Genomic DNA, 14,625 nt, shown 5'->3' on the forward strand with positions numbered 1-14,625 from the left:
GACTTCAACTCCCAGAATCCCCCAGCTGGCATGCTTTAAGATGGGTGAATGTCAACTCCCAGAATTCCCTAGCCAGCATATTTTAACATGGGCGGACTTCAACTCCCAGAATTCCCCAGCTAGCATGCTTTAAGATGAGCAGACTTCAACTCCCAGAATCCCCCAGCTGGCATGCTTTAAGACAAGTGGACTTCAACTCCCAAAATTCCCCAGCCAGCATGCTTTAAGATGAGCGAACTTCAACTCCCAGAATCCCCCAGCCGGTATGCTTTAAGACAGGTGGACGTCAACTTCCAGAATCCCCTAGCCAGCATGGTTAAGATGGCCAGACTTCAACTCCCAGAATTCCCCAGCCAGCATGTTTTAAGATGGGTGGATTGCAACTCCCAGAATTCCCCAGCCAACTTGGCTTAAGATGGGTAGGTTTCAACTCCGAGAATTTCCGTTACTCCTCCCGCATATTTTGAGACTGCTCTTTCCCCAAAAGGTGGACCTCATCCTGTTTTCCAACTCACTCTTTCTCCAGGTTCACCTTTCAGTCCCAGTTGGCCTGGGATCCCAAATCCGGGATTTCCCTATAGAGAGGAAATAAAAAAAAAATCAAGGTTATTTCCGCTCGCTAACCCTTGAAGGTAGTCCAGGTAGGAAACCAGTGTCAAGAGCACTAACACTACCTATAGTATAGGGTTGGCTGTAACAGGACCTTGAAAGTCTGAGCACACCTCTCCTTTCTTTTTACTTTGCGGAGAACTGAGGAGGTGGGTGAAGGTTCAATCTCCGAGCTTGTGGGTTGGTTTCTGGACGTTTCGTTACCAGGCTAGGTAACTCCTTCAGCCCACTTGAGGCGATGTCAGTGTCGCTTTTCTTCTGTTGAGAAGGGCTTCGGATGTGGGTGTGTCGAGTGAGGGTCTTGCGATGGGTCTTGTGATGGGTCAGGGGTGAGTCATCAGTGAGAGGCTGGTGATGGGTCTTGGTTGAGGGTCAAGCAACAGACATATCAGCCTACAGCCAGTCTAGAAATCGCTCAGAATCCAGAGGCTCGGAGCATCCCACTTCACTGTCTGTTCCTGTTGCTTCCCTCTTGGAGGAGGTTTGGAAGTATTTATAGCAGGACTAGCAAATTCGGTAACAGCTTTGTTCCTTATATGCCATCTGTCTGATAAATTCACAGGATTCCTTTTTTTTTTTCGCCATGTACATGTATACATCCGAACTCGATTGTGATGTTTCTCTGTGTCATATATGTATGTTATATGTGGGTATATCCGTAAGGGTATTTTTGTGAGAGCTGAATGCAACGGAATTTCATTTTAATGAATGCTGATTAGTGTACATTTAAGGTAACAATAAAGATTCTATTCTATTCTATTCTATTCTATTCTATTCTATTCTATTCTATTCTATTCTATTCCATTCCATTCCATTCTCTATTCTATTCTATTCTATATTCCATATTCCATATTCCATATTCTATTCCATTCTATTCTATATTCCATATTCCATATTCAATTCCATTCCATTCCATTCCATTCCATTCCATTCTATTCTATTCTATTCCAATCCATTCCATTCCATTCCATTCTCTTTTCTATTCTATCCTATTCTATCCTATTATATATTCCATATTCCATATTTCATATTCTTTCTATTCTATTCTATTCTATTCTATTCTATTCTATTCTATTCTATTCTATTCTATTCTATTCTATTCTATTCTATTCTATTCCATTCCATTCCATTCCATTCCATTCTATTCTATTCTATTCTATTCTATAGATAATAAATAATAGAAAGATAGATAATAGATGAGAGAGAGCAGAGAGTGAGGAGAGATAAAATTAAACCATTTTGCCACAACATTCTCTAAATTGATGTTAGATTATGTTGTGTCTTTGGATCACCACAAAGTGAAAGTTGGCAAAACTCTGCTATGAAACACAGCCTTTTAGTACTTTAAATAAAAGATCACCCTTTACCTTTTCACCTTTTTCTCCTCGCTCCCCTTGGGGGCCTTTTGATCCTGGAGGACCCACCAGCCCAATTTCTCCCTAGAGACGGAAACAAAATGGAAATTTCTGAGCCGTTATTCTCAAACCACGCCCTAATTTCTGTGCAACTCATCTCCTATGAGAACTGTTTTTCCCAGCCAAAGGGAGTGACCCAACTTAATTTATATCTCCTGGCTGATTAGGGAGAAAGATTTTGGTCACCACGATGTCAAAAAGATGCTGAACAGTGGTTCTCAACCTTTTTAATGCCGCAACCCCCAACCGGTCGTAAGTCGAGGACTACTCAACCGGTCGTAAGTCGAGGACGACTCAACTGGTACAGCAGCACTGTTTGCAGAATGGGACTTTTGGTGGGCTCAGCAGGGCAGAGACAGCCTGGACAATTCCTATTGGCTTTGGAAAGCCAATAGAATTGGACTCTATTCAAGAGTCTATTCTATTGGCTTTCAAAAGCCAATAGAATAAAAGGGAGGAGCACAGCTAAGGAAAAGGGGGAAAAAATGGTGGACTGCGTTGTTTGGCGACCCCCGTGAAATGGTCGTTCGACCCCAAATGGGGTCCCGACCCACAGATTGAGAACCGCTGCTCTAGAAAGAGTGCAGAGAAGAGCAACAAAGATGATTAGGGGACTGGAGGCTAAAACATACAAGGAACGGTTGCTGGAATGGAGTATGTCCAGTTTAATGAAGAGAAGGACGAGGGGGTACATGATAGCAGTCTTCCAATCTCTCAGGGGCTGCCCCAAAGAAGAGGGAGTCAAGCTATTCTCCAAAGCACCTGAAGGCAGGACAAGAAGCAACGGATGGAAACTAATCAAGGAGAGAAGCAACCTAGAACTAAGGAGAAACTTCCTGACAGCGAGAACAATTAACCAGTGGAACTACCTGCCTCCAGAAGCAGTGAATGCTCCAACACTGGAAATTTTTAAGAAGAGACTGGATACCCCTTTGACTGAAATGGTCTAGGGCAGTGTTTCTCAACGTTTGTGTGACGGCGACCCCCTTGAGGGGGGAAAATGGCGGATCGCATTGTTTGCCGACCCCCGTAAAATGGTCGATCGACCCCAAATGGGGTCGCGACCCATAGGTTGAGAACCGCTGGTCTAGGCTTCCTGCCTGAGCAGGGGTTGAACTAGATGATCTCCAGGGTCCCTTCCAACATCATCATCATCATCATCATCATCATCATTATTATTATTATTATTCAAATTCTGCACTTCTTTGAGCATTACAAAATAAGTCTGGATTTATTTTATTTTATTTTATTTTATTTTATTTAAAAAAATACCTGCCTTCCAAAAATGTAAACATTATATGGGGAAATGCGTCCAGAAATAAATGCGAATATTGGGCCGGCACTAATCCAGATGGTCCTTTTTTTAAGGGTCCACAGAAACCATCGTAGACCACAACTGAGTCCAAAAAAACCTATGTTGCTAAGTGAGACAGTTGTTAAGCAGGCTTTGCCCCATTTTACGATGTTTATCGCCACATTAACGTTAAGGGAATCGCTGCCGTTCTTAAGCGAGTCACACGGTTGTTAAATGAATCTGGCTTTCCCTGTGGACTTGGCTTGTCAGAAGATCGCAAAAGGGGATCACGTGACCGTGGGACCGTCGTAAATGTGAATCAGTTGTCAAGCGTCCAAATGTGAATCACGTGAGCCTGGAGGACGCTGCAACGGTTGAAAAATGGTCTTAAGTTGCTTTTTTCAGTGACGTCATAACTTTGAATGCTCACTACATGAACTGCCGTAAGTCTGAGGACCAATTGTAGTCACAGACGCTCTCGTTAATTGTCTTGGTCTGTCTAAAACCGTGTTGAGCCACAACCTTCATCTCTGAGGTAATAATAATAATAATAATAATAATAATAATAATAATAATAATACTTGAACACCATCATTGGCATTGACAAATTCGCTATTAGTCAATTGCAAAAGGCGGCCTTACTAGGAACTGCTTCCATCCTGCGACGATATCTGTAATACCATCAAACATCCACATCTGCCTATCCCAGGCCCTGGGTAAGGACTCGATAGGTAGACAAAATGCCAAATCCAGTCTGAACATCTGGCTGACTGTGCGATGATCCATAATAATAATAATAATAATAAAGTTGGAAGGGACCTTGGAGGTCATCTAATCCAACCCCCTGCTCAGGCAGGAAACTCTATACCATTTCAGGCAAATGGCCGTCCAGTCTCTTCTTAAAAACTTTCAGTGTTGGAGCTTTCACCGCTTCTGGAGGCAGGTTGTTCCACTGGTTAATTGTTCTAACTGTCAGGAAGTTTCTCCTTAGTTCCAGGTTGCTTCTCTCTTTGGTTAGTTTCCATCCGTTGCTTCTTGTCCTGCCTTCAGGTGCTTTGGAGAATAGCTTGACTCCCTCTTCTTTGGGGCAGCCCCTGAGATACTGGAACGCTGCTGTCATGTCCCCCCTCGTCCTTTTCTTCATTAAACTGGACATACCCAACTCCAGCAGCTGTTCCTTGTATGTTTCAGCCTCCAGTCCCCTGATCATCTTTGTTGCTCTTCTCTGTACTCTTTCTAGAGTCTCAGCATCTTTTTTACATCGTGGTGACCAAAACTGGATGCAGTATTCCAAGTGTGGCCTTACCAAGGCCTTGTAAAGTGATATTAATACTTCACGTGATCTTGATTCTATCCCTCTGTTAATGCAGCCTAGCACTGTGTTGGCTTTTTTGGCAGCTGCAGCACACAGTTGGCTCAGATTTAAGGGATTGTCCACTAGGACTCCGAGATCCCTCTGTCAATCCATCTTTCGCTTCCTGAGTCAACGTCTCCACTTACCCGAACACCTTTCTTCCCTGTAGGTCCCACCACCTGGGGACAAAGAGATTAAATCAGGACCTTGCCAGGTTTGATCAGGTATGGTTGACATCAGATGAAAAATCGATTGAGAAACTGTATAATTTTTTTTAATTAAAGCTAAACGTGGAAGTGACAGATTTTATCTTCCTGGGTTCCAAGATCACCGCAGATGGGGACTGCAGCCAAGAAATGAAAAGACGCTTGCTCCTGGAGAGGAAAGCTATGGCAAATCTAGACAGCCTACTAAAAAGCAGAGGCGTCACCCTGCCAACAAAAGCGCGTACAGTCAAGGCCATGGTTTTCCCAGTTGCAATGTATGGCTGTGAAAGTTGGACCGTAAGAAAGGCTGAGCGCCAAAGAATGGAGGCCTTTGAACTGTGGTGCTGGAGAAGACTCCTGCGAGTCCCCTGGACTGCAAGGCGATCCAACCAGTCAGTCCTGGAGGAGATCAACCCCGACTGCTCTCTAGAAGGCCAGATCCTAAAGCTGAAACTCAAGTACTTTGGCCATCTAATGAGAAGGAAGGACTCACTGGAGAAGAGCCTCATGCTGGGAAAGATGGAGGGCAAGAGAAGAAGGGGACGACAGAGAAGGAGGTGGCTGGATGGAGTCCCTGAAGCAGGAGGCGTGAACTTCAATGGACTCCAGAAGATGGTAGAGGACAGGAAGGCCTGGAGGAATGTTGTCCATGGGGTCGCGATGGGTCGGACACGACTTCGCAACTAACAACAACAAACATGGAAGATGGACAAGTGAAAGAAACCATGATAATTTGGGACACAATGTAGAATTAGAGAAGGGACAAAATCTGTGGGAAAGGACCTTGCAAGCCGGTCAAAACCCTGATTACCTTGGCTGCAAGTTTTGCTAAACCTTTGTACCTCTCTACAGGGAGCTTACAGCCACCTGTTTAATGACCGTTCCCTGTTTTGCAGTGCCATTGGAACTGAAGGGTTGAAAGTCAAGGACAACCGGTATCCCCATACCAGGGATAGGCAATTCTGGCTCTTTTATGACTCATGGACTTCAACTCCCAGAATTCCTGAGCCAGCCACGCTGAGGGGAAAGGGAGAGGTTTCCAAGCTGAGCCATGCTGGCTCAGGAATTCTGGGAGTTGAAGTTCACGAGTCATGAGGGGGCCATAGTTCCCTCATGCTGGCTCAGGAATTCTGGGAGTTGAAGTCCACGAGTCATGAAAGAGCCAAGGTTGCCTACCCCTGCTCTATATGAAGGCTTTGCATTAGTTTAACATTAGTTCAGAGATGACCAGCATTTTGGCTGAGACCACTATGAAGTGAGACTTACACCCATGGCTGGCGCACCAGGAAATCCTTGAGTGCCCTAAAAGGAGAAAAAAGTCAACATGAGCAAAAGAATGGTATTATAAGGGCGCTTGTTTGTGCATAAATATGTATCTACTGATAGAAGAGAACATATATAGCACAGGATTGAACTATGGTGCTCTCTGAGCTGGGTGGTTTTCTTGCAAACGTTTCATGACCCAACTAGGGAACATCATCAGTGCTAGAAGGGAGTGGGAGGGAGGGAGGAAGAGGAGGAAGAAGAGGAGGAGGAGGGACTGTGGGGTCCTTGGTGTCCTCTGAGCAGGGCTGTTTTCTTGCAGACGTTTCATGACCTAACTAGGGAACATCATCAGTGCTAGAAGTGAGTGGGATTCGCAGAGAGGAGAGGGAGGAGGAGGAGGAGGAAGAGGAGGAGGAGAAGGAGGAGGAGGAGAGGACTGGGGTATCCTTGGTGCTCTCTGAGCTTGATTTGTTTCAAGACATTTCATGACCCAAGTAGGTAACATCATCAGTGCTGGAAGGGTGTGTGTGGAGAGGAGGAGGACTGTGGGGTCCTTGGCTGTTTCCTTGCAGACGTTTCATGACCCAACTAGAGAACATCATCAGTGCTAAAAGGGAGTGAGGTTTATAGAGAGGAGGAGGAGGAGGAAGAAGAAGAAGACTGTGGAGTCCTTGGTGGTCTCCGAGCTTGGTTGTTTTCTTGCAGACGTTTCATGACCCAACTAGATAATGTCAGCACTCCTAGAAGAGAATGGGGAAGGAGGAGAAGGAGGAGGAGGAAGAGGAGGAGGAGGAGGAAGAGGAACACTGTGGAGTCTTGTTGTTTTTGCAATGTTATGGGTCGTGCGGGCACTAGCAATGCCATAAGCGTCGGGCAGGCTCTAGCATTGCCACGAGTGCACCCCCCCCACTTGCGCTAGCATCGCTGCAGCGTGCCAACATTATCATCACCGCAAGCACAATGTCCCCAACTCGCCCTAGCATCACGACATTGTGCGGGCGCTAGCATCATCCAAGATAGTGGCCCCATTTGGGTCGCATGCGCAATCACAGCCCCGATCGTGCAGGCGCGGCCCCGTTCACTCTTGCACACGTAAAGGCACCTCCACCCCAATCTGGGCTGCCAACCCAGAAAGATTGGGGACCCCTGCCTTACACCATTCAGGACAAATGGTTATCCAATCTCTTCTTAAAAACTTCCAGTGTTGGAGCACCCACCACGTCTGGTGGCAAGCTGTTCCACTAGTTAATTGTCCTCACTGTCGGGAAATTTCTCCTTAGCTCTAGGTTGCTTCTCTCCTTGACAGGTTTCCACCTGTTACTTCTTGTCCTGCCCTCAGGTGCATGATAGGAGAGTCCCAATATCTCAGGAGTTGCCACAAAGAAGAGGGGATCACCCTATTTTCCAAAGCACCAGAAGGCAGGACAAAAAACAACGGATGGAAACTAATCAAGGACAGAACCAACTTAGAACTAAGGAGAAACTTCCTGACAGTAAGAAAAAATAAGCAGTGGAACAGCTTGCCTTCAGAAGCTGTGGGTGCTCCATCGCTGGAAGTTTTCGAAAAGAGATTGGACAGCCATTTCTCTGAAATGATATAAGGTCTCCTGCTTGAGCAGGGGGTTGGACTAGAAGACCTCCAAAGTCCCTTCTAACTCTGTTATTCTGTTATCAAGCGCGTGATACCAGACATGTCAGTGGAAAGCAAAATCACAACACTGCATCTCACTTCCTTTGACCATGTCGTTGCGGGAGAATTCCCTCGGGAAAATAATTATGTTTGGAAGAGTTAGCGGTCAAAGGAAACGAGCACGATGGCTGGACGCCATCCAAGCTGACAGACACCAGCCAGAGCACAGAGCAACTCAACGAATAATATAAGATTGGAAGATAGGGAGACACCTGGCCCATAAAATCGCCAAGAGTTGGACACAACTGAATGGATAACAGAGTCATCATCAGATACAACCTTATTTTATTAGTGAAGAGCTGGTTTGTTCTGTTCATTTTCTTTTTTACTTACCTGGTCTCCTTTTTGTCCCTCGGGGCCTGGAAGTCCCTAATAATAATAATAATAATAATAATAATAATAATAATAATCAGACAGTAAGTGCCGCCTATGCAAAGAAGCTGAAGAAACAGTGGACCACCTGGGTAAGCTGCTGCAAGAAGATCACACAGACTGACTACAAGCAGCGGCATGACAAAGTAGCAACAATGGTGCATTGGAAGATCTGCAAGAAATATCATTTGCCTGTAAGCAAGAACTGGTGGGATCATAAAATAGAGAAAGTCATAGAAAATGAAAAAAATAAACTATTCCGGGACTTCAGAATTCAAACAGACAAGCACCAGCAACGTAACACCTTGGACTTAACAATAATTGTCAATAAGAAAGACAAAAAAGTCTGGATAGTGGATGTGGTAGTGCCTGGAGACAGCAGAACAGACGAGAAAGAACGGGAGAAGATGACAAAATACAAAGACCTACAAATAGAAATAGAAAGACTATGGCAAAGGCAAGCAAGGGTAGTACCAATAATGATAGGCGCCTTGGGTCAATCCCAAAACAACTGGAGCACCACTTGAACACCATCATCGGCATTGACAAATTCGCCACTAGTCAATTGCAAAAGGCGGCCTTACTAGGAACTGCTTCCATCCTGCGACGATATCTGTAATACCATCAAACATCCACATCTGCCTATCCCAGGTCCTTGGTGAGGACTCGATAGGTAGACAAAAATGCCAAATCAAGTCTGAACATCTGGCTGACTGTGTAATAATAATAATAATAATAATAATAATCATTATCATCATAATCATCATCATAATAATAATCATCATCATAATCATAATAATAATAGCAATAATTATTATTATTTGAACACCGTCGGCATTGACACAATCCCCATTAGTCAATTGCAAAAGGCAGCTTGAAACAGCTGACATCCTGTTCCAGCCCTTTCAGCAGTTCCAAGAAGGCTCCACACATATGTCCACCACTCAGCTGACCTTGAGGACACAGGTAAACCTCCAAGTGGCCTCAATGACTTCCTTGTTTTTCTTTGAAGATGTTTCGCTTCTCATCCCAGAAGCTTCTTCAGCTCTGGATGGTGGGGAATGGAAGGATTTATACTCCTTGCAGACCGCTGGTCATTTGCATTCTTTTAGAGTGTCATTGAGGCCACTTGGAGGTTTACCTGTGTCCTCAGGGTCAGCTGAGTGGTGCAGATGGGTGTTCCAAGCCTTTCGGCAGTTCCAAAAAAGCTCCACATTTGCACCACTCAGGTGACCCTGAGGATACAATTAAACCTCCAAGTGGCCTCAACGACTCTCTAAAAGAGTGCAAATGACCAGCGGTCTGCAAGGAGTATAAATCCTTCCATTCCCCACCATCCGGTCAGAGCTGAAGAAGCTTCTGGGATGAGAAGCGAAACGTCTTCAAAGAAAAAGAAGAATGTCCAGGTGCCTCCTGAAAAAAGCATCTTTGGGACATCCATGACCTGGATGGGGGAGAATCTCCAACGCCAAATTGTTGTGTGAAACTGCAACCTGCATTCATGACGGGGGAATGCATTTAATGTCACAATGAAAGGGAGGCGCACGGGATGTAGCGAGTCACCAAACTAGGTTTAAATTTCCCTCCAAAAAAAAAAAAAGAATAAAATGTACCTCACCTTTTCCCCTTTGACACCATCTTGTCCCCTTTTACCCTGGATTTTAAAAAAAGAATAAACACAATTTTTAGGGTAAATCTGCAGAGTAGAGTAAAACAGTAAACATTTGATTTTCGTAGAGTTAGTCCTCACTTAGCGAACACAGTTGGGACTATCAACTCCATCGCTCAGCGGAACAGCACATGATTGTAATGGGCTTCCTCTGACAGAGACTGTGAGTTCTAGTCCCACCTTAGGCATTGAAAGCCACCTGGGTGACTTTGGGCCAATCACCAGGAGACAGTGAGTTCTAGTCCTGCCTTAAGCAAGAAAGCCAGCTGAGTGATTTTGGGCCGATCACCAGGAGATGGTGAGTTCTAGTCCCGCCTTAGGCAAAAGCTAGTTGGTGATTTGGGGCCAATCATCAGGAGATGGTGAGTTCTAGTCCCGCCTTAGGCATGAAGGCCAGCTGGGTGACTTTGGGCCAATCACCAGGAGACACTGAATTCTAGTCCCGCCTTAGGCACGAAGGCCAGCTGGGTGACTTTGGGCCAATCACCAGGAGACACTGAATTCTAGTCCCGCCTTAGGCACGAAGGCCAGCTGGGTGACTTTGGGCCAATCACCAGGAGACACTGAATTCTAGTCCCGCCTTAGGCACGAAGGCCAGCTGGGTGACTTTGGGCCAATCACCAGGAGACACTGAATTCTAGTCCCGCCTTAGGCATGAAAACCAACTGGTTGACTTTGGGCCAATCACCAGGAGACGGTGAGTTCTAGTCCCGCTTTAGGCGCAAAAGCCAGCTGGGTGACTTTGAACCAGTCCCTCTCTTTCCATCCAGCCCACCTCACAGGGCTGTTGTTGTGGGGCAAATAAGAGGGGGAAGATGTGTGGGATAAGTTCACCACCTTGAGTAATTTGTGAAAATAATAAAGCCAGGATACAAACAGACCAACGAACAAACCAATCTTTGTAGTGATTCGTACCCTCAAACCAGGGGGTCCTTCTTCGCCTGGAAATCCTTGTTCCCCCTAAAAAAAATAAGCAACAAGACCATCATTCCTTTTTCAAGCAACTCGGAGATCAGGAGAAACTTTTGCTAGAAAAATAAATTTGGGACAGATTTGGGCTGAGCTAAGCAAAAATCATTCTATTTTTTTTTTTTAAAAAAAAAGTTAAGACAATTTGTAGCAACTTTTCGCCAACCATCCCTTGTATACGCATACACACACACACACACACCGACACACACACATACACACAAACAACTACACATAGATATTTCCTTAGGTGGGAGCATAGTACAGGTAGTCCTCAAGTTACAATCGATTGCTTAGCAACTGTTCAGTTACGAGAGACTCTGAAAAAGATACTCAGTCAAGCATATACACATGTTTGATAATTTTGTTTTAAACCCTTTTTTTTCCTTTTTGTATTGTAATTGGGTTTTTTTTTCTTTCTTTTTTTCTTGATTCTATATTTTAACCTTGGAAATAATAAAAAAGAAAACCAACAAAAGAGGCTAGACAGTCACGTATCTGAAATGGTATAGGGTCTCCTGCTTGAGCAAGGGGCTGGACTAGAAGACCTCCAAGGTCCCTTCCAGCTCTATTCTATTCTGTTCTGTTCTGCTCTGTTCTATTTTCTATTCTATTCTATTCTATTCCATTCCATTCCATTCCATTCCATTCCATTCCATTCTATTCTATTCATTCCATTCCATTCCATTCCATTCTATTCTATTCCATACTTTCTATTCCATTCCATTCCATTCTATTCTATTCTATTCTATTCTATTCTATTCTATTCTATTCATTCCATTCCATTCTATTCTATTCCATTCCATTCCATTCTATTCTATTCCATACTTTCTATTCCATTCCATTCCATTCCATTCCATTCCATACATTCCATTCTATTCTATTCTATTCTATTCTATTCTATTCTATTCTATTCTATTCTATTCTATTCTATTTCCTATCCTATTCTGTCTCCTGTCTCCTATCTCCTTTCCTATCTTATCCTCTATCCTTTATAGTTGTTTTCTCCCTCTTAATTTTAATTTGGATCATCTTGTTGCCAAGATATCTTTAATTTTAAAATATTAATAGAAACTGTCTTTCAAAACTTACTTTTAACCCTTGGGGTCCCGGATGTCCCATAGCTCCCTGCAAGCCAAATAAAAGAAGACAATTTCATCCTAGCAAATGTTTACTTATTAATTTTGCACCTGTTCTTCCCCAAAGTGTTTGCAGTGGGTTTCCCCCCATTAAGGCTCGGAATCAAACAAGATTCATTAAAGATTCGGATTTGCTTTGTCATGTTCGCTTTCTTTCGTTTTTGTGGTGTTCCTATTTAGAAAGAAGGAAAGGGGGGGGGGAGAGGATTTGTTCTGGTTACAGACTTCTACACTAGCTTTTTTTTTTGTATGTTTGTTTTTGCAGAGAGGTGACGGCAAAGATATGCCAAGAAATATAAAAATTGAGCCAAAGGGAAGGAAAGATGAGGAAAGAAGAGAGGAGAGGGAAGGGGGGGGAGAGAATGAGAGGGGAGAGGTAGGGTAGGGGAAGGAAAAGGAAGGAAAAGAAAAAAAAGGAAAATAAAGTTCCCTTTTAAAAAGCCGGAAGGGATAAGATTATTTTTTCTTTAATTTCTTGAATGGCTGGGTTGCCACAGCAGCAACTGTTTGACATTGAGTAAGCTAAGAAGCTAAGCAGGATCAGACCCGGCTGGTATCTGGATGGGAGACAACAGAAATAGTCCTCGACTTACAACCACAATTGAACCCAAAATTTCTGTTGTTAAGTGAGGTTTGCCCTAATTTACGACCTTTCTTGTCACAGTTGCTAAGGGTATCACTGCGCTTCTTAAGTTAACAATCCGGTCATTAAGTGAATCCGGCTTGTCAGAAGGTCACAAAAGGGGATCACATGACCCCGGGGATGCTGCAACTGTCGTAAATAGGAGCCAGTCACCAAGCATCTGAACTTTGACCAGGGGGAGGGGGGGTGGCGATGCAGCAACGGTCGCAAGTGTGAAAAACAGTCATAAATTACTTTTTTCCAGTGCCGTTGTAACTTTGAACGGTCGCTAAATGAATGGTTGTAAGTTGAGGATAATCCACCCACAGACATTTCTGTTTTAGTATCATTTTAAACCTACAACTGAAGAGAAACCTTATTACACAGTCAACACCCACCTTATCTCCTTCTGTTCCCTGTAATCCTGGCACCCCCATCAGTCCGATCCCAACCTCACCCTCAAATGGAAGCAGTGAAAATTGATTGATTGGTTGATTGATTGATTGATTAAATTTATGGAAGGCCGGCCAGTTCCATGAATCCATCCTGGCTGATGAAAAAAACTTCTTCTCCTTCTTCTTCTTCTTCTTCTTCCTCTTCCTCTTCCTCTTCCTCTTCCTCTTCTTCTTCTCTTTCTTCTTCTTATTATTATTATTATTATTATTATTATTATTATTATTATTATGGATCATCGCACAGTCAGCCAGATGTTCAGACTGGATTTGGCATTTTGTCTACCTATCGAGTCCTTACCCAGGACCTGGGATAGGCAGATGTGGATGTTTGATGGTATTACAGGTATCGTCGCAGGATGGAAGCAGTTCCTAATAAGGCCGCCTTTTGCAATTGACTAATAGCGAATTTGTCAATGCCAATGGTGTTCAAGTGGTGCTCCAGTTGTTTTGGGATTGCACCCAAGGAGCCTATTACTATTGGTACTACCCTTGCTTGCTTTTGCCACAGTCTTTCTATTTCTATTTGTAGGTCTTTGTATTTTGTTATCTTCTCCAGTTCTTTCTCTTCTATTCTGCTGTCTCCAGGCACTGCCACGTCCACTATCCAGACTTTTTTGTCTTTCTTATCGACAATTGTTAAGTCTGGGGTGTTATGTTGCAGGTGCTTGTCTGTTTGAATTCTGAAGTCCCAGAGCAGTTTAATTTTATCATTTTCTATGACTTTCTCTATTTTATGATCCCACCAGTTTTTGCTTACAGGCAAATGATATTTTTTGCAGATCTTCCAATGCACCATTGTTGCTACTTTGTCATGCCGCTGCTTGTAATCAGTCTGTGCAATCTTCTTGCAACAGCTTACCAGGTGGTCCACTGTTTCTTCAGCTTCTTTGCATAGGCGGCACTTACTGTCTGTTGCTGTCTTCTCAATTTTGACTTTGTATGCATTTGTCCTTAAGGCTTGGTCTTGTGCAGCCAGAATTAGTCCCTCGGTCTCTTTCTTCAATTTTCCTGCTCTTAGCCATTGCCAGGTTTTATTATTATCTGCTTTCCCAGCTATTTTTTTAATGTATTGGCCATGTAGTGCTTTGTCTTCCCATGCCTCTATTCTGTTCTTCATTTGGTCTTTCTTGTAGGCCAGTTTGGTCTCTCCAGTAGTTAGTAAGCCTTCCTGATATACTAATTTCAGTGCATCTTCATCATTGTTCTTCAGATATTCTTCCAAAGCCATTTTTTCTTCTTCAACCATCTGATGTACTTGTAGCATTCCACGCCCACCTATTTGCCTTGGTAGATAAAGTCTATCAATGTCACTGCGTGGATGAAGGGCATGATTCATTGTCATTATTTTTCTGGTCTGCCTATCCATTGCTTTTAGTTCTGCTTGAGTCCAGTCCACTATTCCAGCTGTGTACCTAATGACTGGGATTGCCCAGGTGTTGATTGCCTTTATGGTATTTCCTCCATTGAGTTTGGATTTTAAGATCTTCTTCACTCTCTTGATGTATTCACCTCTAATCTTTTTCTTGACTTCAGTGTGCTTGATGTTGTCAGCTTGAAGGATACCC

The 14,625-nt window shown here is 43.7% G+C and overlaps 1 protein-coding gene across 1 annotated transcript in view; it reads right to left on the bottom strand.

Annotated features, from left to right (window-relative positions):
• Positions 1-535: 535 nt before the first annotated feature.
• LOC120299685 (collagen alpha-1(XIV) chain-like) overlaps positions 536-14,625 on the bottom strand; it is a 37,176-nt gene continuing 23,086 nt past the window's right edge. Inside the window, exons 14-15 of the mRNA XM_039324741.1 lie at positions 1,977-2,048; positions 536-575 (exon numbers count right to left, since the gene is read on the bottom strand). Coding sequence (XP_039180675.1) covers positions 536-575; positions 1,977-2,048 — 112 coding nt within the window. The remainder of the gene's footprint in view (positions 576-1,976; positions 2,049-14,625) is intronic.

This window comes from Crotalus tigris, unplaced genomic scaffold (genome assembly GCF_016545835.1).
Source record: "Crotalus tigris isolate CLP2741 ecotype Arizona unplaced genomic scaffold, ASM1654583v1 scf7180000024308.805542, whole genome shotgun sequence".
NCBI classification, from domain to species: domain Eukaryota; kingdom Metazoa; phylum Chordata; class Lepidosauria; order Squamata; family Viperidae; genus Crotalus; species Crotalus tigris.